The 26,352-nt window shown below is 36.9% G+C and overlaps 2 protein-coding genes across 3 annotated transcripts in view; one reads left to right on the plus strand and one right to left on the minus strand.

Moving 5' to 3' along the window:
* ZFYVE26 (zinc finger FYVE-type containing 26) overlaps nt 1–8,155 on the minus strand; it is a 64,494-nt gene extending 56,339 nt beyond the window's left edge. The window contains exons 1-4 of the mRNA XM_069488037.1: nt 8,099–8,155; nt 7,327–7,603; nt 5,857–5,935; nt 1,433–1,522 (exon numbers count right to left, since the gene is read on the minus strand). Coding sequence (XP_069344138.1) covers nt 1,433–1,522; nt 5,857–5,935; nt 7,327–7,520 — 363 coding nt within the window. The 5' untranslated portion in view covers nt 7,521–7,603; nt 8,099–8,155. The remainder of the gene's footprint in view (nt 1–1,432; nt 1,523–5,856; nt 5,936–7,326; nt 7,604–8,098) is intronic.
* Nucleotides 8,156–9,386: 1,231 nt separating this feature from the next.
* RAD51B (RAD51 paralog B) overlaps nt 9,387–26,352 on the plus strand; it is a 725,590-nt gene continuing 708,624 nt past the window's right edge. For both annotated transcript variants that reach the window (XM_069465070.1, XM_069465069.1), the window contains exons 1-4: nt 9,387–9,462; nt 12,538–12,623; nt 13,985–14,098; nt 17,125–17,241. In XM_069465070.1, coding sequence (XP_069321171.1) covers nt 12,540–12,623; nt 13,985–14,098; nt 17,125–17,241 — 315 coding nt within the window. In that variant the 5' untranslated portion in view covers nt 9,387–9,462; nt 12,538–12,539. The remainder of the gene's footprint in view (nt 9,463–12,537; nt 12,624–13,984; nt 14,099–17,124; nt 17,242–26,352) is intronic.

Here is a 26,352-nt window from a genome sequence, read left to right on the forward strand (position 1 = left end):
CGGGCATGGTGGCACGTGCCTGTAGTCCCAGCTATTCGGGAGGCTGAGGCAGGAGGATCACTTGAGCCCAGGAGTTTGAGGTTGCTATGAGCTAGGCTGATGCCACGGCACTCTAGCCTGGGCAACAGAGTGAGACTTTGTCTCAAAAAAGAAACAAACAAACAAACAAAACAACATTACACATTAGGGCCGGGTATAGTAGCTCATGCCTATAATCCTAGCACTCTGGGAGGCCGAGGTGGGAGAATTGCTTGAGGCCAGGAGTTCAAGATCAGCCTGAGGAAGAGCAAGACCCTGTCTCTACTAAATATAGAAAAAAATTAGCCAGGCATGATGGCATGCGCCTGTAGTCTCAGCTACTCAGGTGGCTGAGGCAAGATCACCTGAGCCCAGGAGTTTGAGGTTGCAGTGAGTTATGATGACACCACTGCACTCTATCCAGGGTGACAGAGCAAGACTGTCTCAAAAAAAAGAAAAAAAAAGGAAAAAACCAACATTACACATCAGTTTTTAGCCCCTGATCTAAATCTTAGCCATGCTTTAAGGTATAGTCTATTCAATATCCTTTCAGGAAACCTTACCCAGTACTTCCAACCCACACAACTTAAATGTACTTAAAGTTAGTATCATATGGTTTAGAATGTAATTGTATTATGTGTGTTTTAGTCTTTCCTCCCTAAGCCCTTAAAAGCAAGAACCTCTATAGCCTATCCTCTGTTTGCGGAGTGAGGGTGAAGGGAGGAAAGTGGGTGGGGAAGTAGGTTATTTCCCACCCCTAAACACCATGACTAGAGATGGTGCTCAGGGATGCCTCTTCATTAACTTTCTCAGAGATGGATCACAAGACCATGAGTCCATGAACTAATACAAGTGACTAAAATCCTACTGTAACCATATCTTTAGTTAACTGGTGGCAGGGTCATTAAGAAAATAAGTATTGAGCCTCAGAGCATACCTTAAGCACTTCAGTAGTAACTGATACATGCAATATACATATAGTTAAGAATTAGTTTGAATTTGCCCCCAGAAGGTTATTGTGAGGATTAACTCTAACACATTGAGTGCACCTGTTATAGAAAAGATATTTAACACATATTATTTCCTTTTTCCCTTTATATTCCCTACCATCTACTGGTAAAATACTCAAACAACTTAGTTTAAATCTAAGTTATATATTCCTTCTACCTGAAATGAGAAAAATCTTTAATCCCCAGCTTTACTGAGTACTTCTGGACAACCCACCTCAAGAACTCTAAAATCAGATGTTTACTTTAACTCTAAACTCTCCTCAGAGGAGCCTCTACCTTCCCTTGCCTGAGAACTAAGTATAGCCAGCATCTTGGAGACCTGTCTGTCTCTGCGGGGTCCCTGGAAGCTGAGCTTGTTGAGTTAACTGCAACCCTGGGCAGATGGCCCCAAGGCCCTCTCTCACCTTGAGAATGTTCTCTGGAATGTCACCAGGGAGGTCTTCTGACAATAAAATTAACTCAAGCTTTCTTCGGGAAACAGCTGGGAGTAACTTCTAAAAGAATCATAAGAAGGAATGATAGAGATTAGGAATATGCTTTAAAAAAAATTATAAGTAAATATTTCTCTCCCATTAGTCTTATTTCTGCTATTTCTCTAAGATAATGTACTTTTAACCACTAAATCCCTGGATGTTTTCAGATACTTCTCTTTATAAACAAAAACAGCTAAACTTGGACATACACCCCTCTGAAAAACTAATACTTAAAGCCCATACTGATGAGCTTCAAACTCCAAAGTTTGTTCATTTCCTGTGACCCTTTTTTTTTTGTCACTGGAGTTCTTTCCTCAAGAATCTTCCTTGCTGTGTCCAAAACACCCAGTTATGGGTAAGCCTGGGAGAGTATGGCCCACGTGATCCTCTTTTGGTCCACACCCTTGTTTTTGATACTCACTAGCCTTTGCTTATCAGTGGGAGAAGCAAAATAAAGGGGTAGGGATCTAATGTATGGTAAACACCTATTATATACAAGGTACTGTGTGCTGTATTTTATTTTTTATCTCATTTAATTTCCAAATCAAACAAATCTGTGGTACATAGTTACACATTTCCAAAAAGAATCTTTACAAGAGGTGAAATGGTTAGGAAGCATTTTCTAATTATTTCAAACAAAAAGGAAAACGTGATCCCAATGTTTGTTAATGAGACGTGCCATCAGAGAGGTCTAATGTATAAATAAAAAGCCTCTGACTCTTCCTGCACCTGCTTGTTTCACAATAACTTCCCTTCATCTGGTCCCTAAAACTCAAATTAGAGTCTCCCTTTCTCCAGACAAATAAAAATAAGATTAGAGTCTGGGACTAATCCTGACAAATACTACTTTAGCGACATTTGTAAATCAGGCCTCTGGTTAAAGCTTCCCAAGGATGAGTTTTATTGGAAAACAAGAAGCAACTGCAGGATTTTGTGTGTCTGTGTGTGTGTGAGAGAGTGAGCGAGCGAGAGAGGAGGGTTTAGAACAGAGGATCATACCACCTCCATTCATCACATCAGAGGCTAAATATGAGTTAATAACTCTTGGCCCAAAATCTCATTTCTTCTTGCCGTGCCCTTCCCTAATACGTGCACCAATGCCATGTGAATGCTTGTATGTCTATGATTGGAAGTTGGTGGAGAAAATTCATGTTGGAAAGCTGAAAATCAGTGTTTCTATTGAGGACTAAGAAGAAAGAATAGATGTCTAAGACAGCAAGCTGGTTAAGACTTTATGACTTCATCTAGAATCCCAAAGACTGATTAGCTTATACTTATTTTACCAGTGAAATTACTGTAGGCATATGCAGGGTTACAAATAACTAACATTCTTAAAACAGGCAAGAATTTGCTCAATTTTTCTAATCATAGATTTTTCTTTTTTTTAAATAAATTAATTTTTAAAAATTAAAAAATTTTAATTATTATGGGTACATAATAACTGTATATCTTCATAGGGTACATGTGATGTTTTGATACAGGCATACAATGTGAATTAATCAAATCAGGGTAATTGGGGTATCCATCACCTCAGACATTTATCATTTCTTTGTGTTAGGAACATTCCAATTCTACTCTTCTAGTTATTTTAAAGTATACCCTAACTTATTATTTATTATATGAGACATTTTGTTGCGCTATCAAATATTATTCATTCTGTCTAACTATCTAACTATATTTTGCACCCATTAACCATCCCCTTTTTATCCCCTTGTCCCCGCTACCCCTCCCAGACTCTGGTTACTCCGTCTCCATGAGATCAATTGTTTTTAATATTTAGCTCCCATATATGAGTGAGAACATGTGAGATTTGTCTTTCAGTAAGCACAGGTTTTCTTACTATAAAGGTAAGGCATGTCCAATGCAGAAAAATTAGGATATACAAATGAGCAAACTAAAAAAATATATATTTAATATATATATATATATACATATACACATATATGTATATATATATTTATCTCACATCACATCTTCTTACTCCAGGAGAACTATTGTTAATACTAAGGGCATTCAGACCATTTTCTATACACATCTTTATGCACATGTATCAAGTGTACTTTTTTTCTAAACTGCTTTTCTTCCTACAGAGCAGAGCATGAGCATCCTTTCATCTCACTGAAAATTCATTTACTACATGATTTTGAATAGTGGCATAGTATTTTACATATAGATATACTTCCATTTATTAACCAGTCCTGTATTGTGGACACGGGAGTTGTTTCCAGTTTCCCTCCAATAGAAGCAGCATAAAAATGAACATGTAGGCCGGGCGCGGTGGCTCACGCCTGTAATCCTAGCACTCTGGGAGGCCGAGGCGGGTGGATTGCTCAAGGTCAGGAGTTCGAGACCAGCCTGAGCAAGAGCGAGACCCCGTCTCTACTAAAAATAGAAAGAAATTATATGGACAACTAAAAATATATATATAGAAAAATTAGCCGGGCATAGTGGCGCATGCCTGTAGTCCCAGCTACTCGGGAGGCTGAGGCAGGAGGATCGCTTGAGCCCAGGAGTTTGAGGTTGCTGTGAGCTAGGCTGACGCCACGGCACTCACTCTAGCCTGGGCAACAAAGTGAGACTCTGTCTCAAAAAAAAAAAAAAAAAAAAAAAAAAAAAAGAACATGTAAATCTTTGTACACATACTTATACATGTAGTGATAAATCACTGCAAGATAAAGAGGCAAAAGGAAAAAGTGAATGAAGTGAATGAAGGAAATAGAATCACTGTTTTCACCAAAGAGTTAAAAAGGAAGCTTTTAGCAGAAGATGAAAGGATGGAAAAGGAAAGGCAGCCAGCAAATCCCTAGAAAATGAATGCATCTCCAGGATAATGACTGACTTTGTAAAACTACTCCAAGAGTGCATTTGAAGTCTTGGTCCTTATTTAAAGTTTTAAAATTCTCTGAGGAACTAAAATATTCCCACAGCTTTTTAAATAAGTCACTGGAGCTTTAAAGACCAAATGGTCTGTGAAGCTGGGAAAAACAAGAACAACTCTTAGTCTGTGCTAAAGAGCCAGGGAAGTGAAATCTACCACCTGACATGGTTGAGTAACTGTCTAGAAAATAAACGACCAACAGGCATGAAGTAAGCTGAGGGGAAAGTTCGCTGGGTTTGACAAATTCCATGTTTATACTAGAGAGATCCTTAATCAGTAACAAGAGTTCTTTTCTTTTTCTCTTCGAAGATACTATTTTAACTATGGTATTATTAACACTATTTTAGCTCAGGTTTTTTCTTTTGAATCTGAAACCATAGCCAACTCTTAATTATCCTGGGTTTCCTTATTTTTCAACCTTGCTTCTCTTTCTTCCCCCTCCTGCTAGTCTTTTTGTCATTTTTCATTGCTAGGTAATTGGCTAAAGCCTGGATGAGAGATACATTTAGATAAGAAATTTCTGTTACTTTTTGACAGCTATGGAAAGAAAGATAAATATCATGCAAAAATGGAACTAAAGACAAAATTAATTCTGATGACCTAGTGGAACAAAAAAAAAATAAGAAAAATTAATATAAATGATAGACATTTAAAAAAATAGAATTTTTGGTTTTTTACTTTTAAGTAACTATGGGGTAAAAAATAACGTTGTGGTGGAAAAAGCACAGGACTAGGAGTCAAAAGATCTTGGTTTCAGTTCTGCCAACTAACTTTACCGTGTGTCCTTGGGCCAGTCATTTCTCTTGTGAGTCACAGGTTCCTCACGTAAATCTTAAAGTCTGAGGTTCAATATGAAATTGCCTCAGAGAAATTCCTTTAGTGGACATCAATTTCTGATAATTAACACATACTTTCTAGAAGGACTTTAAATGGAAATTTTCCTTTAAAAAAAGTACTCCCTTAATAGTTTTCTTTCACTATTAGTTTGCTTGTTATGTTTTTATATTTGGTAACTTTTAATTCAATTCATGTGAATTCATGGGGCTTGAATTTATAGGATTTCACTGTATTGGACTAGTTAAAATAAGATTTTTGGAAGAAAAACTAAGTTTCAGCTCAGCTTACTCTCTATTATTTGAGTGTTGAGTATATCCAAATGTTACGGGTTTACATTTTATTTGCTATCTTGTCACTTTCACTGAATAACCCAAAGTTCTCTTCAGGCACATGACTCATATTTAACAAAATGGCATCACCTCAAATAGTATTACATGCCAACGTATGTTAGTGAATTAATGAATGAATTGACGTAAAGAGACAGCAATAAAAATTTAAGCCATTCTCACTGTCAATACTGAAAAAGAGTATGACAAACTTCATAATAAAGGAAGTAACAGACAGAAGGGAAACCCCACAACTACTTCCAGTTTTTCTCAGTCCTGGCCTCAGGGAGAAATTTAAATGTAAACCTACTTACCTTTTCTCGGGCTAACCATTTTTCCAATACAAGAAGCCATACCCAGGCTAATCTTTGAGGGTTGATGTCCTGCCCACATCTGAAAAAGATGAAAAGAAAGACTTTGTAAAAAAGAGTTTCTACTGATCTTTCCTATTTTGTGATCCAATATTTAGATTTCACTGCTCATTCTGTTTTAAACTTGAACAGGCAAGACATTTTCTTAATGAGATATTTTCAAATGTATACAACAGTTCAATAAAACACTAGAACCAGAACAGAGCTAGCAGCTTTCATAAAAAATAATCTCAATCCCACCTCCACTTCCCTGTCTAGTCTTATTTTTAAACAAAATAATAATACAGAAAAAAACCACAATAGTTAATGCTATCTAAAGTATAATCTTGAACATGGAAACTGAGTCAAATCACCTTAAAGAAAAAAAGGAACTTCATAAAAATTTATTTTTAACTGTATGCTATAAATAGGGTTATGGGAATTCATAAGCCTTTCTTTGAAGTTAGGAATTTAGACATTAACTGGCTAGAACTCAAATTTAAGGGAAAAAAATAAAGGAAGGAAACAATCACTTAAGTTTCTCCATTCTATATGTGCTAATACAATACTTAAATAGTATAACATAACAGTCAAAGTAAGGAAAAGCCAGGAAAAGACTAAAACAATATATTTGACTCCTATACCACTAGTTGTTAATAGCACTCTCATGAAGAACTTCATTAAAACAACTGTCGCTGTCAGGGGACAAGGAGAGGTCATAGTGTAAATACAAAGAAGTAGCACCAAGGTGTGAGGGAGCTCTTTTGTGGTGATGGAACAGTTCTGCATCATTATTATGGTGGGATTACATGAATCTATATATGGATAAAATTGCACAGAACTACAAACGAAAAAAATGCAGATTAAAAAATGGTACAAATCAAACAAGGTATATAATGTTGTTAACAGTAATGTACCAACATCAATTTCCTGATTTTGATATTGTACTACAGCTATATGAGATGTCACAATTGGGGGAAGCTGGGAGAAGGATACACTGGACTCTTATTTTTGCAACTTCTGTGTGCAGCTATAATTATTTCAAAATACAAAGTTTTAAGTGAATTAACTTTCAGTCCTTTGTTTTAGCTACAATATCTTCAATCTCATAAGCAAGAAGAGAGCAGGTTTACTTTATTAGGGAAAAAGAAAATACATTTCAATGCAGTTCCACCATCTGCATTAATGATGATAAACAAAAATTGGTGGTTTCAGGTGTACTTTGGTTGCCAGGCTTAATTCCAGTTGCAGACGATAATCTAAAGCCAATATTGATTAAGTAATGAGTATATATTATACAGGTAAATTTTCCAAGCATGCAAAATACACTCTGCCTCTGCTAATTCTTCAGAGGGTAGTAGAGTGAGGCATAGTGACCAGAGCCCGAATATTGAACCTTGTGTCTTCCGCCCTGTGACTGCCTGGGTCCCTTACCTCAGCAGATCTGGACACGTCACCAGTGCCTGAAGTATGTCTTCCACCCTCTTTGGGATATCCCCTTGTGCCTCGTGCAGCTGAGGTACACATGCCTGTGCCAGCTCCCATTCTCCCCTCCGGAGGCATTCACAGAAAAATCCGAAAAGCTGCTTCTGGGAAGCATCTTCCTCTTTTCCAAATGGATGATTCATTTTCCCAGCACAAAGTGCAGGGATATAAAATGAGATGAGTTACGCCGAATACATTCTCACTTTTTTCATTCGTGGAGTAACTCCTAGAAACAACACATACGAGAGTGAGAAGAAACGGAAGAAACTCTATTTAGACAAACCAGCAACAACTGGCCCAGCTGGGATAGGCGGGACTTACTTTCCTAATTATAGTTTTAAATTTAGTTCGACACGTTACTGTCTTTTTCTGAGAACTGCCACTTTCTCCAAGGGGTGGATCCCGTCTCTCTACGCAGATCCTATATTTAATATAAATCGGCATATTAGCCCGGGGCGCAGACCCATAACTCCACTTCCGTATTCCCTTCTGAACTTTATGTCCAGTCCTACTTCATTCAAATCCCCAGGTGGTCGCCTTCTCAAGGATGAGAAATTCAGCAGGAACCTCCCTAGTTTAAGTCCTCTGTTAAAGCAGAGGACTGAGGATCAGGAAACGAATCTGTGTCAGAACTGGAGAGCACTGGGGGTGGGGCGCAGGGACGCTCCCTACAGGGGTCGTGGACAGCGCCAGCGCCTTCTCTAGGGTGCCTTACACTCACCTGCTCCCGGCGTCCAAAGCAATAGAGCTTCCAGCGCAGCCATGTTTGAGCCGAGTCACGTGATAGATCTCACTCCAGACAGTGGTGGTGGTAGGGTAGTGGTGACGACAGAGAGCGCCACTCCTATTGGCTCAACGGTGGGAAGATGAAAATAAAGTGCCATATTTGTTTGAGTCACGTGACACCACCTCGCCAGACTAGGGAAAGCTCCGAAAGAGTAATTTAGCTGCCTGGCTGCGGACTGTCTCTCACAGTCATGACAGTCTCTCCGCTCAGCACCTTCGGTTCTTGATTCGGGCGAGCAGGTGGCAGGAATAACTATGCCCCCTCCCCCCCTTTTTTCCTTTTGCTCTCTTTTTTCCCTAGCATTTGAAGTCAGTATTTACTGAGCGCCAACCAGTGACAGTGCTTTGCCAGGCGCCACGGATACCAGGAGCTAAGAGACCTGGGCCCTCCCCCATTATTATTCTATCTGCTTGGGCTCTCTTATAATCCCAGAACTCTACTGTCTGAATTCCCATATTCTTCTGCTTCTCTCCATTCATCTATTTGCTCTTTCCCCGAGAACTGTTAGTAGAACAGTGTGCTAGGCCCTATTTTAGAAGTTGAATAACATGGCAGTTTCTCTCCTCAAGTGAGGGGTGCTGACCAATAATTAGGATACAGTGGGTTAAATTAAAAGATAGAAGTATGCACAAGGGATATGAGAGCAAAGAATGAGCAAAGGCTTTTCGCAAATGTAATCTGAAACCGAATCTTAAAGTAACAGTTTACTAGGTTTTCTCATCACAGCCACTTTTACACCAAACCTGTTTGTTTTCCCTCGTGTTCTACAACTACAGACTCTCAGGTTTCCTCAATATGTGTGTTTCAAGTTGAGTAGTTTCATTCAACATTTCTCAAACTACCACCAAAGGGTGGTGAAAAGAGCAAATTAAACAAAAATCTCTCTTCCAAAAACTCTTCTATGATGAGTGGATTGTCATCCATTCCTCAAAAAACCCAACATGCTGTTCTCCATTAAAAAATTTTAAAATGTAGTGATGCAAGACAGAAAAGAAAAAATTCCAAGCAAGGTTTTCCCTTTCTTCACACTATCCTTGGTGATGTTCCTCCACTGGATTTTCATAATCATTATATTGAGGAACTGATTCAGTTTCCATTATAATCATAAAATTATAATATAGAGTGTTAACTACAATTCCCAGTAAGCAGCGGAGCCAACCTGGGCCTCTATCTGCCTCTGATTGGACAGAACAGCAAGGGCGACGACCCAACCAGCGCTGCGGTTGTTCTGAGGCGCTTTCCGCGGGGAACTGGGTAAAGTGTGGGGGAAACTTTGAAAGTTGGGTGCTGCATATCTGGTACTGGAAAGTTTCGTGTCGGGAGATGTTGTGGGGAAGTGGGGTGCGTTCATTGTTTCCTGTTCCTTTCCTGGGGCCGTAGGTATCGATATTGGGGGAGCGGAAAGTCTCTCGTGGGTGCTGGGCACGCCCCCCTAAGCCGGCAGGGATCCTCACTGGAACCGCTCCGCGGATCCGGGAGCTTTTAGCTTTCTTTTGGGGGTGTGCTTGGAAGATGGCCTTTGTTGGAAAAATCTGTTTTTAGGGGACTCTGGGTGATGTTTTCCCCTCTTAATGCCCACCCTCAGCCTTTTCCTACTTTGGGCAGTTTGGGGTCTAGGCAGGGGAGCCTGTCATTAGGGGAAGAAGAGGGGCTGTCCCGCTTCCGATGGTGTTGTAGAGCGTTGAATCTGGAGTCCAATCCCTGGGTTGGAAGGCAGGCCCCACCATTTGTCAGCTGTTGGACTTTGTGCAAGTTTCTCAATTCAGTGCCTCAGTATCTTTATTTGTAAAACGAGATAAAACACCCGAAGCGCTTGAAACAGTGTCTGGCACGTAAGGGCTCATTAAATCTTAGCTATTACTGTTACTTCACAGTTTTCGGTCGAACATCTGGCACGAGGATTTTTCTTTTCTTGCTGATGATGGTGAGAGGTTTCAATCTCCGGCGTTGAATATCTCCCCTCACCTCCAATCCACATACGTGGCGCGCACACATACGTACCCGGCAGGAATTTACTTGCTCTACTGGAAGAAACAAACTTGGAAGCCATAATAATATGTTGATAAGATTATCGAACAGATGTGTACAAAGTGTGATGAGAACATTGGAAAGGAAGAGACTTGACTCTGAAGAAGGCTTTGTGGAAGGAATTCAGGGAGGCAGGATGGCACTTGTGTAACCTACTTACATACGTACACCATGTGGCTGGAGAGCGGTAATGTGAGACGCAGCAAGTGATATTTGCTGAATGAATTGATAATGGTAATTGCTAACTTTGAGCACTATGTGCCAGGCACTACCCAAGTCCTTTAACCTGAGTCACTGCAATACTATGAAGTAGATATTAGAATCATCCTTGTTTTACAGATGAGGAAACTAAGGCCCTGGGAGGCAAAGTAATTTCGCCAGGAAGGCCAGGATCTGAGTCTTGCAGTCTGATATATGAGTGAGAATGAAGTGAAGGACCAATGTTTAAAGGTTTCTTATGCGACCCTAAGAAGTTTGGAATTTATCCTGTGGTCTGCTAGTCTCATAGGAAGTATTAAAAGATAAGAGTGACTTTTTAGGAAGTTATTTCTGGCACGATTGTGACACTGATCTGATTTTTGCATGCCAATTTGGGGCTTCTTCCTTTCTGCTCCCATAGCACATTTATTAATAAATAGCAATTATAGTATATGGCATGGCTATAGTTATTTGTGTATACATGTCTTGACTGTGAGCACGCATAGGGAAGGGAATATGCTTCAATTATTCTTATACCCCAGAGTTCAGCAGAGTGTATATTTAAGTGTCTGTGGAAGGAGCAACTTAAAGAACAAATGAATAGAGAATAGGTTTTATTTTGGTAGAGTGGAGAGTGACCAGAAGTAGTATGCAATAGTCCAGACAATTGTTGATGGAAGTGTCCCTATTAAGGCCGAGATAGCAGAATTGGTTACTGTTAAAGTCCCTGTAGTTTGGAATTTACGGTGTTTTTTTAAGTTTTTAATTTCTTTTTTATGGAATTGAATTTATCAGTCTAAATGGTGTCATTGCCTAGAACTGCCTCATCTGAAAAGACACAGGCAATGATATAGCAGATTTCACTTGGTTTTCTGTTGGGAGAAACAGAAATCAATACTAACAAATTCCCATTGAGAGAAATGAAGGGGATGTATTTTTTGTATATGTGTGTTGTGTATTTGTGTGTGTGTGTGTGTGAGAGAGAGAGAGAGAGAGAGAGAGAAAGTTTTAATCTGATTCAGAGAATTTAGGTGATAGAAATATTTTAAATAGAAATTTGGAACATGATATTGGAAATAAATATCTACATTCTCAGAATACATATATTTTTGTTCCAAAATGTTACTTCTTATCTTAATATTATATTGCTTTATTCCTTGGAACAATGAAGAGTTCCTTCTACTTTTTCCAGAGGATACTCTGACATCTCAGTGAGATACACAGCCTTTTCTTTGCTTGCATTATTAAGGGAATCACAATGATTCTGTTCTAGCTCTCTGAAAACAAATATCGCATAAGCCTCATTTATCCCTAGCAAGGTACAACAAGAGTGAAATTTAATTGCATGTGGGAAGGTAAGCAGCTAGTGTAATAAAGAACAATTTCGGTTTATAGATAATACAATTTCATTTGATTCAGAAGGTTCTGACTCCTAGAAAAAAAAAGGTTAAATATGATTATGGACTTGCAGTAGATTGTAATGGTTAAGAGGGTAGGTTTCAGAGTCAGACTGCTTGGGTTAAAATTTTGGATCCACAATTTCCATTTTCTGGTGGCAATAGACTAGCTAACTTTTGTAGGTTTTAGTTTCCCACATGTGAAAGAGGAGCCAACAATCTAATTTCCTTGTAGGGCTGTTGAGAAGATTAAATGTGATAATTTAGGTAAAACTTGGAAAAGTGCCTGGGATATAGTAGGTGCTCAATAAATTTAGCTCTTATTGTTACAGTACAATGAAATAAAGACTTTTTAAGGAGTTCTGTTTCTAAATCTGCCTTGAAGGTTAATTACATATCTGAATAAAATTTATAAATGTATTGAAAATCTTAAAAGGCTATATAAATGTGAAGTGGTATTATATTCATTTAGTGAGTATCAAAGAATTGTATGAAATGCACATTCTGAGGGTGCCTGGTTTCTCTGTGTGCATGTTTGACAAAAAATTGTCTCTCCTATTTAAGCATTTAAAAAGATTATATAGCCTTTCTTTATTTTCTTAGTAATATTAAAAAAACTATATATTTCATTTTGCATGTGGAAAAGCTTGAAGAATGTTTTATTTTGTAGAGTGTTTGGAAAGCCCATCCACTATCACTTATGTTACTTTCTGATGTTTTTTCAAGTTCTTTTCTCTGCTGGATCTGGAGGCATGGCTAGCAGAAAACTAAGACGAGTGGGCTTATCACAAGAGCTGTGTGACCGTCTGAGCAGACATCAGATTGTTACCTGTCAGGTAAAAGTCATTTAAATTTTTTCACTGAAAAATTTTCTATATTAATTAAGTATGCCTTAATTAAACCTTAAACCTGAAATATGAAAACTTAAGTTTATAAAAATATATTAATGATGGTGCTTTTCCGTAGACTAATTTTATTTTTTATTTATTTATTTATTTATTTTTTTGAGACAGTCTCACTGTGTTGCCTGGGCTAGAGTGCCGTGGCGTCAGCCTAGCTCACAGCAACCTCTAACTCCTGGGCGCAAGCAATCCTCCTGCCTCAGCCTCCCGAGTAGCTGGGACTACAGGCATGTGCCACCATGCCCAGATAATTTTTTCTATTTATTTTTAGCTGTCCAGATAATTTTTTCTATTTTTTTTGGTAGTGACGGGGTCTCTCTCTTGCTCAGGCTTGTCTCGAACTCCTGACCTTGAGTGATCCTCCCGCCTCGGCCTCCCAGAGCATAGACTAATTTTAAATAACAAGTCACCTGGGGTGCATTTCCAATTGTGATTTCATTTACCCAAATTCAATATTTTTGCGTTTTGTGGGGAGAATGGTCATGAGTAAGGTAAAGTAAACCTGTGTCATTTTTGGGGGGTTCTAGAGAAGTTTTATCCACTTAAAATAAATTTTGTAGTTACATGAGAAATATGACTCAAATGAGATGGTATTCAAAATGGATAATTTCATATTGATGCAGCCTGAGAAACGTATAAAGCAGATGTTGCATTTTTAAGCACAATAGTGAAACAAATCCTTCTTGGAAGGGTAAATGAGATTTAAGGTTTTATCTTAGGATTTTATCCTTAATAAGACAGATTTTCAGATCATGCTACAATTTTTTTGAATTGCTTTGTATGTTAAAGATATCTTTGGTTCCTCTGTTATTAAATGTATAACATTAAATAATCTTCATGTTTGTACTTTGAAATGTTCTTAAAAGTATGAAATTTAATATTTCATTCCATAATCAGTTATATTCTTTCTCAATTATCAAATACTGTCTTAGAGTGATCTCCTATCTTAGAAAGAAACCTATTTCAACCAGATACTTTTTGGGCATATATTTGTATCCAAACTTTTTTTGGCACCAGGTGCAGTGCTTATATACACCTGGATTGGATGCTGCTGCTATGTGATGTTATTCGGTGTGTCCTCTGTTATATGCCAACTAAACTGGATATTTAGAAGATAAGATCATATCTTTTAGTTAAGGCTTAGTTAGGGGGAAAATAAAGAATGCATAAATCTTTGATCTGCAAAAAATTACACTTTTATCTACATATGAACAGTATCAATTGAAAGTTTCCTTTTAATTCCAGTATTTTTGTTACACATATATGTTTAAAATATTCTTTTTATGTCACTTTAGGACTTTTTATGTCTTTCCCCACTGGAGCTTATGAAGATGACTGGCCTGAGTTATTGTGGTGTCCATGAACTTCTGTGTATGGTTAGCAGGGCTTGTGCCCCACAGATGCAAACGGTATATTTTTTATTATGATTTGGTTATGAAATGATTATTTATCTCATTTAAAATCTTTTTGGGGATGAGACAATTGCAAAAATAGAGATAAGTACCTCAAAAATATTGAGTCTCCTATCATAGAGTTAGTTCTTTAATGGGATTATATGTGAAAAATTTATGTAGTTTGTAAACTCATGGGAGACAATTCCCAAATATAGGAATTAGGGAGCAACAGGAAGTTTTTATTTTTTTCTGTTGCTGATAGTGATATTTCAAAATGTCATCTTTCTCTGTTGATTGATTGGGTAGGATTTGAGGGCCTCATGGTTAAATCATAATATACTCTTAATTTTAGAATGCCCCTTTTTCTCTGCAATACTGACCTTTACTATCATCTTTTACTCTACATCATAAAGTACACATAATTGTACTTACACTTGCTTATTTAAAAAAAATTTTTTTAAATTTATTTATTTATTTATTTGTTTATTTTTTGAGACAGAGTCTCGCTTTGTTGCCCTGGCTAGAGTGAGTGCCGTGGCGTCAGCCTAGCTCACAGCAACCTCAAACTCCTGGGCTTAAGCGATCCTAGTGCCTCAGCCTCCCGAGTAGCTGGGACTACAGGCATGCACCACCATGCCCGGCTAATTTTTTCTATATATATTTTAGTTGTCCATATAATTTCTTTCTATTTTTAGTAGAGACGGGGTCTCGCTCTTGCTCAGGCTGGTCTCGAACTCCTGACCTTGAGCGATCACAGGCGTGAGCCACCGCGCCCGGCCTTAAAAATTTATTTAATTATTTATTTATTTTTAGAGATAGGGTCCCTCGCTCTGTCACCCATGCTAGAGTGCTGTGGCATGATCATAGCTCACTTTAACCTCAAACTCTTGGGTTCAAGTGGTCCTCCTCCCTCAGCCTCCTGAGTAGCTAGGACTATAGGTGTGTGTCATCATGCCTAGCTAATTTTTGAAAAATTTGTTTTGTAGAGGTGAGGTCTTGCTATGTTGCCTAAGCTGGTCTCAAACTCCTGACACGTTATGAAGTCCTACCTCCCTGGCCTCTTAAAGTGCTAGGATTTCAGGTGTGAGCCACCCTGCCTTGCCCTCTGCTTGCTTATTGATTGAATAAACGACATTTAAAAATGTATCCTTACTCTTGAAAAAAGTTGAAGTCTTTTAAAACAAAATAGTCTTTTGTACTATTTTGTCACACTTTCTGTGTCATGACTATAGCTTTTCAAAATGTCGGTTTGGGGTATGATAGAAAAGATCTTGTTTTCTCAGAATAAGAGTTGCCTAAAAGTCCATTGAATGCTTTGCAAATGTATTTACTTATGGGAACTGTAAATTATTTACCTTATTATCTTGTATTGAAATTTGGTAACCACTGAGCAATAAAATAAGGTGCGATTCTCTGAAGAAGGAAATAAGGAAGGAATGTTAGTGTCATTGGAAACTTCTGAAAACAACAAATGAAATATTTGAACAGCAGATATTTTCTTTTGTTCAGATTTAGGTTGTGATCTAAAGAAAATACCTTGAAGACAGGATAGTCAGAAGAGAATTACAATTGGAGTTAAGAATCACCACTAGTATTGGCTTTATCATTGATTTCATTGCTTTGAACAGCTCTCTTTGTTTTATGGGAAAAGATAGAAAGTTAAAATAGTATGTAGAAAGCAAAACTGTGGATAAGGGGCGATTACAGTACTGTGTACCTGGCTTTAGAGATAGCTGCTAGTCCCAGAATTTTTACCCCACTATTATCCACTTCTAGACACCATTATTCTTCTTCAGAATGATTGCTGTATCTTCCTGACAGATCTCCCAGCTTTCAGTATTACTCACCTTCAAGCTGTTATTCACAAACCAACCTGAGTATCTCTTTGAAATGATAATTTGTTGTATTAGTTTCCTGGGACAACTGTAACACAAATTACTACAAAGTAGGTGGGTTCAAACAACAGAAATTTATTCCCTTATAGTTCTAGAGGCCAGAGGTTGGAAGTTATGGTGTAGGCAGAGCTGTGCGCTATCCAGAGGCTCTAGAGGATAATCCATTCTTTGCCTCTTCCAGCTTTTAGTAGCTGTTGGCATTCCTTGGCTTGTGGCCACTTTTCTCTGTTCCATCTCACATCACCTTTTCTTCTGTATATTGAAACCTCCCTCTGCTTCTCTCTTATAAGGATACTTGTGATAGTATTTAGGGCCTACTTGGATAATCCATGATTATCTCTTTGTCGTAAAGTCTTTAATTCAATCATTTCTGCAAAGACCCTTTTTGCAAATACAGTAACATTCACAGATAGATTCTAAGGATTTGATGTGGCTGTCTTCTGGGTGGGTCATTTTTCATTCTACCACATTTCTTCAAGCTATTCTTCACCAGCCAACCTGAGTTTGAAATGATAACTTGATCATATCACTCCTTTCTGCTCACAGCATAAACTCCAAACTCCAACAAAGCTCTTTGTGATTAAGCCCCTGCTTACTTCTCCAGCCACATTGCCTGCTGTATGGCACCCACAGTCCATCTTTCAACCATTCTAAATGAACTGTTTATTTTTTGCAGTTTTTGTTAGTTTCTATTTCTTCCTGCTTTTTGACCTTTCTTTGTACGTTCTGTTCCTCTTTGGAGGGAACATTCACCTTTCCTTTTCTAATCTAATAGCAATTTCAGATTTTAGCTGAGACATCCTGCTCTTCCATGAAGACTTCCTGGATCACAGAATCCAGATCAGGTAGACTGCTTTCTGTGTCTCCGCTTTCTCTAGTACAGTATCTCTTATTAATTTTGTTGTAGTTGCCTAGTTTCTAGTCCTAATTTCATGGTCCCTGGTTTGTTATAGGACTATCTGTTATGTCATATTCCCACAGTCTGGCATGGTCCCTGGCACAGAGTAAATATTTGTTGAACAAATAAATAATAGAGGGAAAAAGGACGGATTGGGGGTACAGCTGCTAAAATCTAGGGAACTGGAGTTGGTTCCTGTTTTTGAATAGATATGGAGGTTGAAAAGAACTTAATATTTTCTTCTTCAGGCTTATGGGATGAAGACACAAATGTCTGCTGATGTCTCACCAGGGTTCTTACCTACTACGCTTTCTGCTTTGGATGAAGCCTTGCATGGTGGTGTGGCTTGTGGATCCCTCACAGAGGTAAAGGAAAAACTTTTCATACCTTCAGAGCCAGGAAAAAGAGTTTACTTTGAAGACATAAATTATTTCTTGAACATTAATCTGAATTAAATTGTAAGCACTTCAAGAGTATGGTTCCCCACTGAGTACTTGGTATATAGCTCTGCAAACAAAGGTGTTAAAAAAAAACTTTGTTGACTAAATTTGCTTAGGTTGCTGTTTCTTTGAAGTAACATAGAAAGTGATAAATATTATGAAATAGTATTATGAAACAATTTGGGGAAATTAAAAAATTATTATTTATAAATCAGAAATGAAGATTTGAAATTTTATTAACATATGAGCAAATTATAACTAAACTAAAGTGAGCTAATTTTACTTTTGTTATACATACAGTTTGGTCTAGGAAGTCATTGGTTGTTGGGTTAGTTAATATTGTTGCATAACAAACTATCCCAAAACTAAGTGGATTAAAACAACAATAAACATTTATTATTTCTCAGTTTCTTTGTGAGTAGCTTAGCTTAGCAATGTTGGCAAGGGATGCAGTTATCTGAAACTTGTTTGGGGATGGAGGATCAGTTTCCAAGGGACTCACTTACATGACTGGCAAGTTGGTGCTGGTTGTGGGCAGGAGGCCACAGTTCCTCCCCAACTGGGCTCCCCACAGACTGCTTGAGTCTCCTGACGTGATGGCTGACTTCCCCCAGGGGGAATGGTCCCAAAGAAGGCAAGAGGGTGTCTTTGATGACCTAGCTTTGGAAGTTACATACCATTGCTTCTGTCACATTCTCATCATTAGAAGTGAGTTAAGTCTAGCCCACATTCTGGGAAAAGGAAATTAGGCTCCACCTTTTGAAGGAAGATGTGTCAAGGATCTGAAGATATTTTAAAACTTTGAAAACTGCTTATGGATGTGGTGACTTGATAGACTTTGTTTACTAATACACGCCTGAGGACTTCGTGCCTGAAGGTTCTAGGAGCATGGATACTTTCAGCAAACCTCTCTACAAGAACAGACTCTTTTCTTGCATTCTGGTAGTCATAATTTAACTGTAGATTTTTTTCCCTTGAAGATAGAGATCCTGTTTTTGATACTATACCTTATTATTTTTATTTCCTTTCTTCTAAGAGAGATTTAAAGGTGTGTGTGAGCTATGCCTAGTAGATACCTATTAAATAGTTGGTAAATGAGTTAATTAAAAACAAACCAACCCCTCACCCTTGCTGTTGCAGTATACTGCCACCAGGTGGTGCCAGAATCATAATACCTTACATAATCTTTTTGGGCTCAAGTTGGACCAGCTCAAATAAGGTTTTTGACAACAGTGATCTATAGTTATAAACTTATTTAAATACCAAAAAATTTAACTTAAGATTAACTAGCAAATCTTTCTATTTTTTAAGTGTTAGAATAATTTTCAATATTTTTACATTTAGCTTTTATTAATTCTTTCTAATTCCAAGCGGAAGTTTCAATCCTTTTAGGTGTTTTGTTGTGATCTGCTTGTCTGACTTGGAATATAAATACCCTGACTGCTTGTTAGTGGCAACTTCTTTACTTCTGTTCTAGCTACAGGGAGCCTCCTCAATCTTTTTGGGTTTTTCAGCTGAGTACAGTTTACCTTCTATTAAAAAAAATAAAGGTATTTTTGCTTTCATTATTATTATTTTTGACACATAATAATTGTACATATTTATGGGGTAGAGTCCTAGGAGTGGAATAACTAGATCATATAATAGATGTATGTTTAACTTTTTAAGAATCTGCCAGACTAGTTTCCAAGGTGGCTATACCATTTTACATTTTCACCGGTAATGCATGGTGGTTTGTTTCTCCACATCCTCACCCACAACACTGGGTATTGTTTATCTTTATGATTTTAGCTCGTCTAGTGAGTATGTAGTGATATTTCATTGTGGTTTTAATTTGCATTTTCCCAATGACTAATGATATTGAGCATTTATTCATGTGTTTATTAGCCATTGCTATATTTTCTTTGCTGAAATGTCTATTTAAATATTTTGCCCATTTTTTTTACTTGGTTGTTTTCTTGTTATTGAGTTGTTAACGTTCTTCATATATTCTGCATACAAGTCTTTTATCAGATACATGATTTGAAAATATTTTCTCCCAGTCTGTGGCTTGCCTCTTTATTTTCTTAACGGTAGCTTTTGAAGGGTAAAAGTTTTTAATGTTAATGCAGTCCATTTTTTATCAATTTTTTTCTATTGTAGATTGTGCTTTTGGTGTCATCTGTAAGAACTCTTTGCCTAGCCAAGGGCATGAAATTTTTTGCTATGTTTTCTTGAGAAGTTTTATATTTTTATTTAATAGATTTACATTTAGGTCTATGATCTATTTTTTTTTTTTCTTTTGAGACAGAGTCTCACTCTGTTGCCCAGGCTAGAGTGAGTGCTGTGGCGTCAGCCTAGCTCACAGCAACCTCAAACTCCTGAGCTCAAGCGATCCTCTTGTCTCAGCCTCCTGAGTAGCTGGGACTACAGGCATGCACCACCATGCCCGGCTAATTTTTTCTATATATATTTTTTAGCTGTCCATATAATTTCTTTCTATTTTTAGTAGAGATGGGGTCTCGCTCTTGCTCAGGCTGGTCTCGAACTCCTGAGCTCAAACGATCCGCCCACCTCGGCCTCCCAGAGTGCTAGGATTACAGGCGTGAGCCACCGCGCCCGGCCCTATGATCTATTTTGAGTTAATTTTTGTGTATGCTTTGAGGTAAAGGCCTGATGGGATTTTTTTTTTTTTTTTTTTTACATGTGAATACCTAACTGTCCCAGCATCAATGAGGAAAAGACTTAACTTTTCCTTATTTAATTATCTTGGTATCTTTGTCAAAAGTAAATTGATCATAAACATGAGGATTTATTTCTGGACTATCAATTCTTTTTTTTTTTTTTTTTTGAGACAGAGTCTTGCTCTGTTGCCCAGGGTAGAGTGCCATGGTGTCAGCCTAGCTCACAGCAACCTCAAACTCCTGGGCTCAAGCAATCCTCCTGCCTCAGCCTCCTGAGTAGCTGGGACTACAGGCATGCGCCACCATGCCCGGCTAATTTTTTCTACATATTTTTAGTTGTCCAGATAATTTCTTTCTATTTTTAGTAGAGACGAGGTCTCGCTCTTGCTCAGGCTGGTCTCTAACTCCTGAGCTCAAGGGATCCACCCGCCTTGGCCTCCCAGAGTGCTAGCGTTACAGGCGTGAGCCATCATGCCAGGCCCTCATGTTTCCTTGTAAAAATTAATATTGTAGTTCTTTTTCTCTCTCATTGGCAGGATTGGCTGTGGGCTCCATAATCACAGGAAATAATAAGGCAGGGGTTGTAAATTCAAATGCCTGTGAGCACCAGGCATGTAATAGGAATGCATGAAACAGTGCAATTTAAGACATAAATGCTTTGTTAGTCTATTTTGGCTGCTGACAACAGCAGAAAAACATTTATTTTTCTTGACCACAGTCTGCAGGTAGACAGGACAGCGAAGGTGAGTCTTATCTCCTTCAGGCTGCAGTTAGATTCAGTTTGGCCCCACAGGCAGAACAGCAGCACAAAGACTAGGGAGAGACTTCAAATGGGCGTTCCTTGAGTATAATATGCTCACATGATTTGTTTATCCTGTTCATTGTTTTGAAAGGCAAGATAACCAGGTCTCTGTTCAAATACAGGAGTTTAGCATATGTGGTAGATTGGAGAAATAAACATTCTTCTCCATGATGGTTTCCTAGGGTCTTTTTAATGGCATGTGTTCAGTAAATGGTGTAATATGAATGATTACATCCCTTGATACTGCTTGATTTTTCTTAATGGTGCAACTTGGGGTACTTGTCATTTCCAGGTCCCCTTGCTTTTTTTCTGTTCCGTTCCCCACTTCCTCTTTCTCTCTCCCTTCCTGTTCACTTCCAAAACAGCAGCTATCAGTACTCTTCCACATGTTAATGTAAAGTAATTTAAGAGCAAAGTTTCTTTCACAAGCCAAAGTACAATCTGGCCTTTTTGAGATTCTTTGCTTTTTTTTTTTTTTTGGTTTAGGTTTTAGGATTTAGAGAGGTTTTTTGTTTTTATTTTTTTTGAGACAGGGTCTCGCTCTGTTGCCTGGGCTGGAGTCCAGTGATGTCATCATAGCTCACAGCAAACTCAAACTCCCGGGCTCATGTGATCCTCCTGCCTCAGCCTCCCATGTAACTGGTACTACAGGCGCACGACACTCCGGCCAGCTAATTTTTTAATTTTTTTGTAGATACAGGGTCTTGCTGTATTGCTCAGGCTGGTCTCCAACTCCTGGCCTTGAGTGATCCTACTGCTTCAGCCTCCTAAAGTGAGAGAGTTGTTATTAGAATGAATTTTGTAGGTCTGAAGACCTACTCATATTTGTACACAATTATTGAGCAAATGGAGACAAGTAGTTAGATGCTGGAGATCATTAAAATAATGTTATGAAGTTTCCTGATGCTCTCTTATCTCAGAAAAGAGTCAGGCAGTCCATAAATTTTCTTCTGTCAGGTGTTGGCTTTGCAGATTACCTTGTCCTGTTTCCCTCGTCTTGAATGTGGGGAGAGTTAATAAGATTCTAGGTCCTAACAGGTCTTGGTCTCACATTATCTCAACTGTGTAATCTAATTTAATATTACAATGAGTAGGATTCATTTTTACTTTAGTACAATTACACTTTCTTTTCTTGGAGATAATTCTCTTTCCTCTTCAAACCAATTATTAATAGTTGCTTCCTTGTTGATGTCTGAGTGATCTTCACTAGTAGTTTCTTTTCAGTCCTTTTACATTTCTCAGGTAGTTTTGATAAACTTCACCTCTAACTATATGAAGCTAATTATGTTTTACTGATGTTTTCTGTGTGTAAATGTTGTATTCACTCTGAGTTTCCAAGAAGCAAATAACTTAGACTCTTCTGGTTTGGCATGTTTTCTGTTTCTAACCACCATTGGGGCTGAAGCTGAGAGCCGAAAACAACTTGAAATTTTGTGGTTTGGGTGCTACAATTCAGAGCTAAACTATCTGAAGTAAAATTTATTACTGTTGAAATGTTTTTACCCACTAAGTAAACCCCCAAAAATAATGAAATTTAACTCTAGGCAGCCCATAAAACTGCATATGATATTATTTATTTATTTATTTTTTTGAGGCTAGGAAGAGAGGGAAGAGATTTATGAAGATCTGAGATTGCTAAAGAATTAGAAATTAGTTATTAATATTATAATTTAAAGTAAATGCTATTGTCCAAACTCAAGCCCCTAAAATAAAAAAATTAACCAAACAAACCCAGAAGTCTCTTACTGTTATTCACATGATGTTCTACTTTCTCCAAGACTATGCTGAATGAATACATAAAAATAAGTAAGGAAAATGCCAGTTACACTTGTTTAAATTCTCAGATTTTTTTACATGTTTTCTTTAAAGATGAAATAGTAAATTAATACCTTATAATTTCAAGGTACTTGATACTTTACTGAATATTTTCACATATATCATCTTAATTAAAATCTTGGCTTGTTTCACTTTTCTACTAAAAATCACAAAGCATTTAACAGTTTTAAAATCATTAAATCTGAAAACATACTGAAAACCTGACACGTAGGTATATAGAAGGGACAGTTCCTATTCCTCTGCTAGCTAGCACTGTGAAGAATAAGCATTTGTTCATTTTCAAGATCCATTTTTAACTTTTACCGAAAGAAGTTTCCTTGTTCTGATACCTCATGATGAATTTGATCCATGTTATCTTTGCTAATGATAAAAGGTCCATTTTCCAAGTGTCGGGGGCCCTTTAAACTAGCATTGTCCAAAGCAAGGTATGTAAGACAGTCCATTAGGTTGTGGGAAGAAAATATTAGAACTTTTATTGGTATTTCAATCTAACAAATGAAATTTACCTTATTAACATTTAATCTATGGGTTTACACTGGCATCCTTACTTGGTCTGTGTGTCAGACCATCATGTATCAGTTATGATCCATGAAGAAAGGACGCAGAGGGTGATTGAGGCCTCTTGCTTGTACCTTTATTCTCAACATTTTGGGATGAATTGTAAGTCTACATGTACCTAGTTAGGCATATTTATGAATTTAACTAAATCAAATCTCACAAAACAGACCAATAGCATAAAAAGATTCCTGCAAAGAAACTGTAGGTTGAAGAGAGTACTAATAATGGGAGCTAAAGTGAAAGACATACACATATAGGTCAGAACTGATAATTCTCATATGGGTAATGAAATAAAAATTAATGACAAGATAATCCCATCTGAGAAGACATCCAAAAAGCCTTGAAATTATAAAGAAGACAATTTGATATATGGAATTATATCCATTATTAACAATGGAACTCTGTTACTTTGTCCCTCTAAATACTGGCTAATGATATGGGAAGCCATCATAATTAGCAAACATGTAGGACAGGAAGACAAACTTACAGAATTTTTTCAGTGACATTTTAAAGTCATGTGATACATAATTCAATATCTAGAAAAATTTTACGAAAGTTAGTGATGGATATTTGAAAGGTTTTTTTGGGGTTTTCTTAACAGCAAAAGATCAAATACATTTATTAGTAACGTTGGGGGCAAATTTGTCCTTCCTGTCACAGTAAAATGGATGAAATAATACATAGGAAACAGCATGGCAACAACTTGGTTGGATTCTTTTGTGAACAAATGCTTGCAGAAGATGTATAGAAATCATTGAAGATGATTTGAAGCATCAAGAATTAAAACTAACTATTAAATGTAGGAGGATGCTGTATATTTAAAGCACAGATATTTCTAACATGGCCTAATTATCATAGTACCTATGTTTTGTTTCAATACTAAAATACACAAAGAACTAATTTTTCTGTGCCATTAAAATCAAGCTTATTAGGGAAGATATATTCTCAAAAATAAATGACTTTGTGAATATAAAACAATGTATTAATATATGAAGGAATTTCCTGGGATAATGGTAATGTTTTAACTTTTTAGGAGTTTAGATTGCATATGTATATGTATTTGTTGGAATTTATGAAATGGTGGACTTAATGATTTGTGTATTTCATTCTGTGTAAAATTTACTTCAAAAGAAAAAGAATCACGTGTATGGTTCTTTTTTGGTTAATGATATGCATGTTGAACTGTTAGGGGAAAGTATATTGATGTCTTTGACTTACTTTGAAATGCAAAAAAAAAAAACCTAGGATGGATTGGTGAATGGATCAATCATATAATATGATGTAGTAATAGTATAATATAATAAATATAATGAAAGTTATAAATACAGAGCCTTGGTGGTGGGTATATGGATGGTCCCTATAAAATTCCTTCAACTTTTCTGTTGCATCATCGTTAGGTAATCTATAATAACACAGAAGTTGCTATCAGATGTGCAAAGAGTACTTCAGGATGTTATTAATGTTAATTTTTATAAAAATCTGACCGGTATAGAATCTCTATGATGCTCTATAATGAGATGATGAGTAACCATGAAAATCATTTAAATCACAGAGCTTCTCTGGTTATCTCACAGCAAAGATTATAAAAGAGTTGTTGAACTTAAAAGATGGGTAAAGCATTTTTTAAAATGAAACAACAAGGTATATCAAATTTGCTGATGCTTCTTGTATGACAAGTGGCTATGTAATATGCTACATTGCAAAATTAAAATCAACCAACCAATCAATCGAACACTTTTACTCTATCTCTTCAATGTAAAGGTGATTTAACAATAAGTGAGAAAGTAACAGTTTTTTTAAAGGCAGAGATAAAAACACAGAGTGTTTTTAAAATCACTGTTTGGAAATATTTCTTTTATCGTGTGATTTTTGTTGTCAAAGATGTGTGTGTCATATGAAAACTTTCCTATCTACGCTCTTAAGACTTGGAGCCAGGCACAGTGGGGTGTACCTGTAGTACCAGCTACTCAGGAGGCTGAGGCAAGAGGATTGCTTGAGCCCAGGAGTTCAAGTTTGTAGTGTTCTATGATTGCGCCTATGAATAGTCACTGTGTTTCAGCCTGGGCAACATAGCAAGGCCCCATCTTTAAAAAATAAAACAAATTTGGAACAATATTTTGTATACTCTGAAAAATCTTCCAGATAAAAAGTTTCAGTCAATGGGGTGAGGGGATGGGGACAAGGGAGATATTGATTAAAGGATACAAAGTTTCAGTTAGACAGGAGGCATAAGTGTTAGTGGTTGATTGTACAGCTTGGTTACTATAGTTAATAATGTGTTGCATATTTCAAAATTGCCAAAAGAGTAGATTTTAAATGTTTGCACCACAAAAATGATGAGTATGTGAGGTGACAGATATATTAATCGGCTTGATTTAATTATTCCACAATGTACTATATACATATATCAAAACATCACATTGTACCCCCATGAATATATATAATTATTACTTATCAATTAAAAAATAGTAAAACAAAACAAAAAAACCCTGCCACATATCAGGTTACACATTAATATCTTCATAGAAATTCATCAAACTGTTGATAGTGTGCTTTGCTGAAGAATTGCTGTGCTTCAGTAAAAATAAATAAATGTAATTTAAAAAAAGAGAGTCTCAGTAGATTTTTAAACCACTTGTTAAAAATCCATTGGTTTAAAACCACTTGTTGAAAGGCAAAATCTTTGGACTAATCTGCAAGAACAATTTATTGACATGAGAGAAGATAGAAATTTATTAGTGAAAATACAACAAGTTTTGCATAATTAATGGAAGCTATTTAAAAATGAACATAGTGATTTAGTTAAGTCTAATAAATGACATATTTCTTTAATTTCAGTCCTCACATCTTTGCAATTATCCCTTTCTTAGCTATGCAGCCGTTACAATTAAGTACTGAAATAAGCAGAACGTAGGACTTGACATTTCAGTCACTGAATTACAAAATATTTAAATCATTATTTAAAAAAATACAATTTTTTAACCCTATACCTTGAGGACAATAAAAAAACACAATTAAAAAAATTTTTATTACCATTGCTCCACTAAAAATGATGTTTTTAGGAGAGTGAAAAGACCTTTTGTATGAATAATAAATATGAAAATATTTTAAAGTTTGTAATCTTTTATTCATTTTTAATTTCTATTTTGTGTATGTTTTATACTATATAGAACATAT

This window comes from Eulemur rufifrons, chromosome 2, assembly GCF_041146395.1.
Source record: "Eulemur rufifrons isolate Redbay chromosome 2, OSU_ERuf_1, whole genome shotgun sequence".
Taxonomy (NCBI): Eukaryota; Metazoa; Chordata; class Mammalia; order Primates; family Lemuridae; genus Eulemur; species Eulemur rufifrons.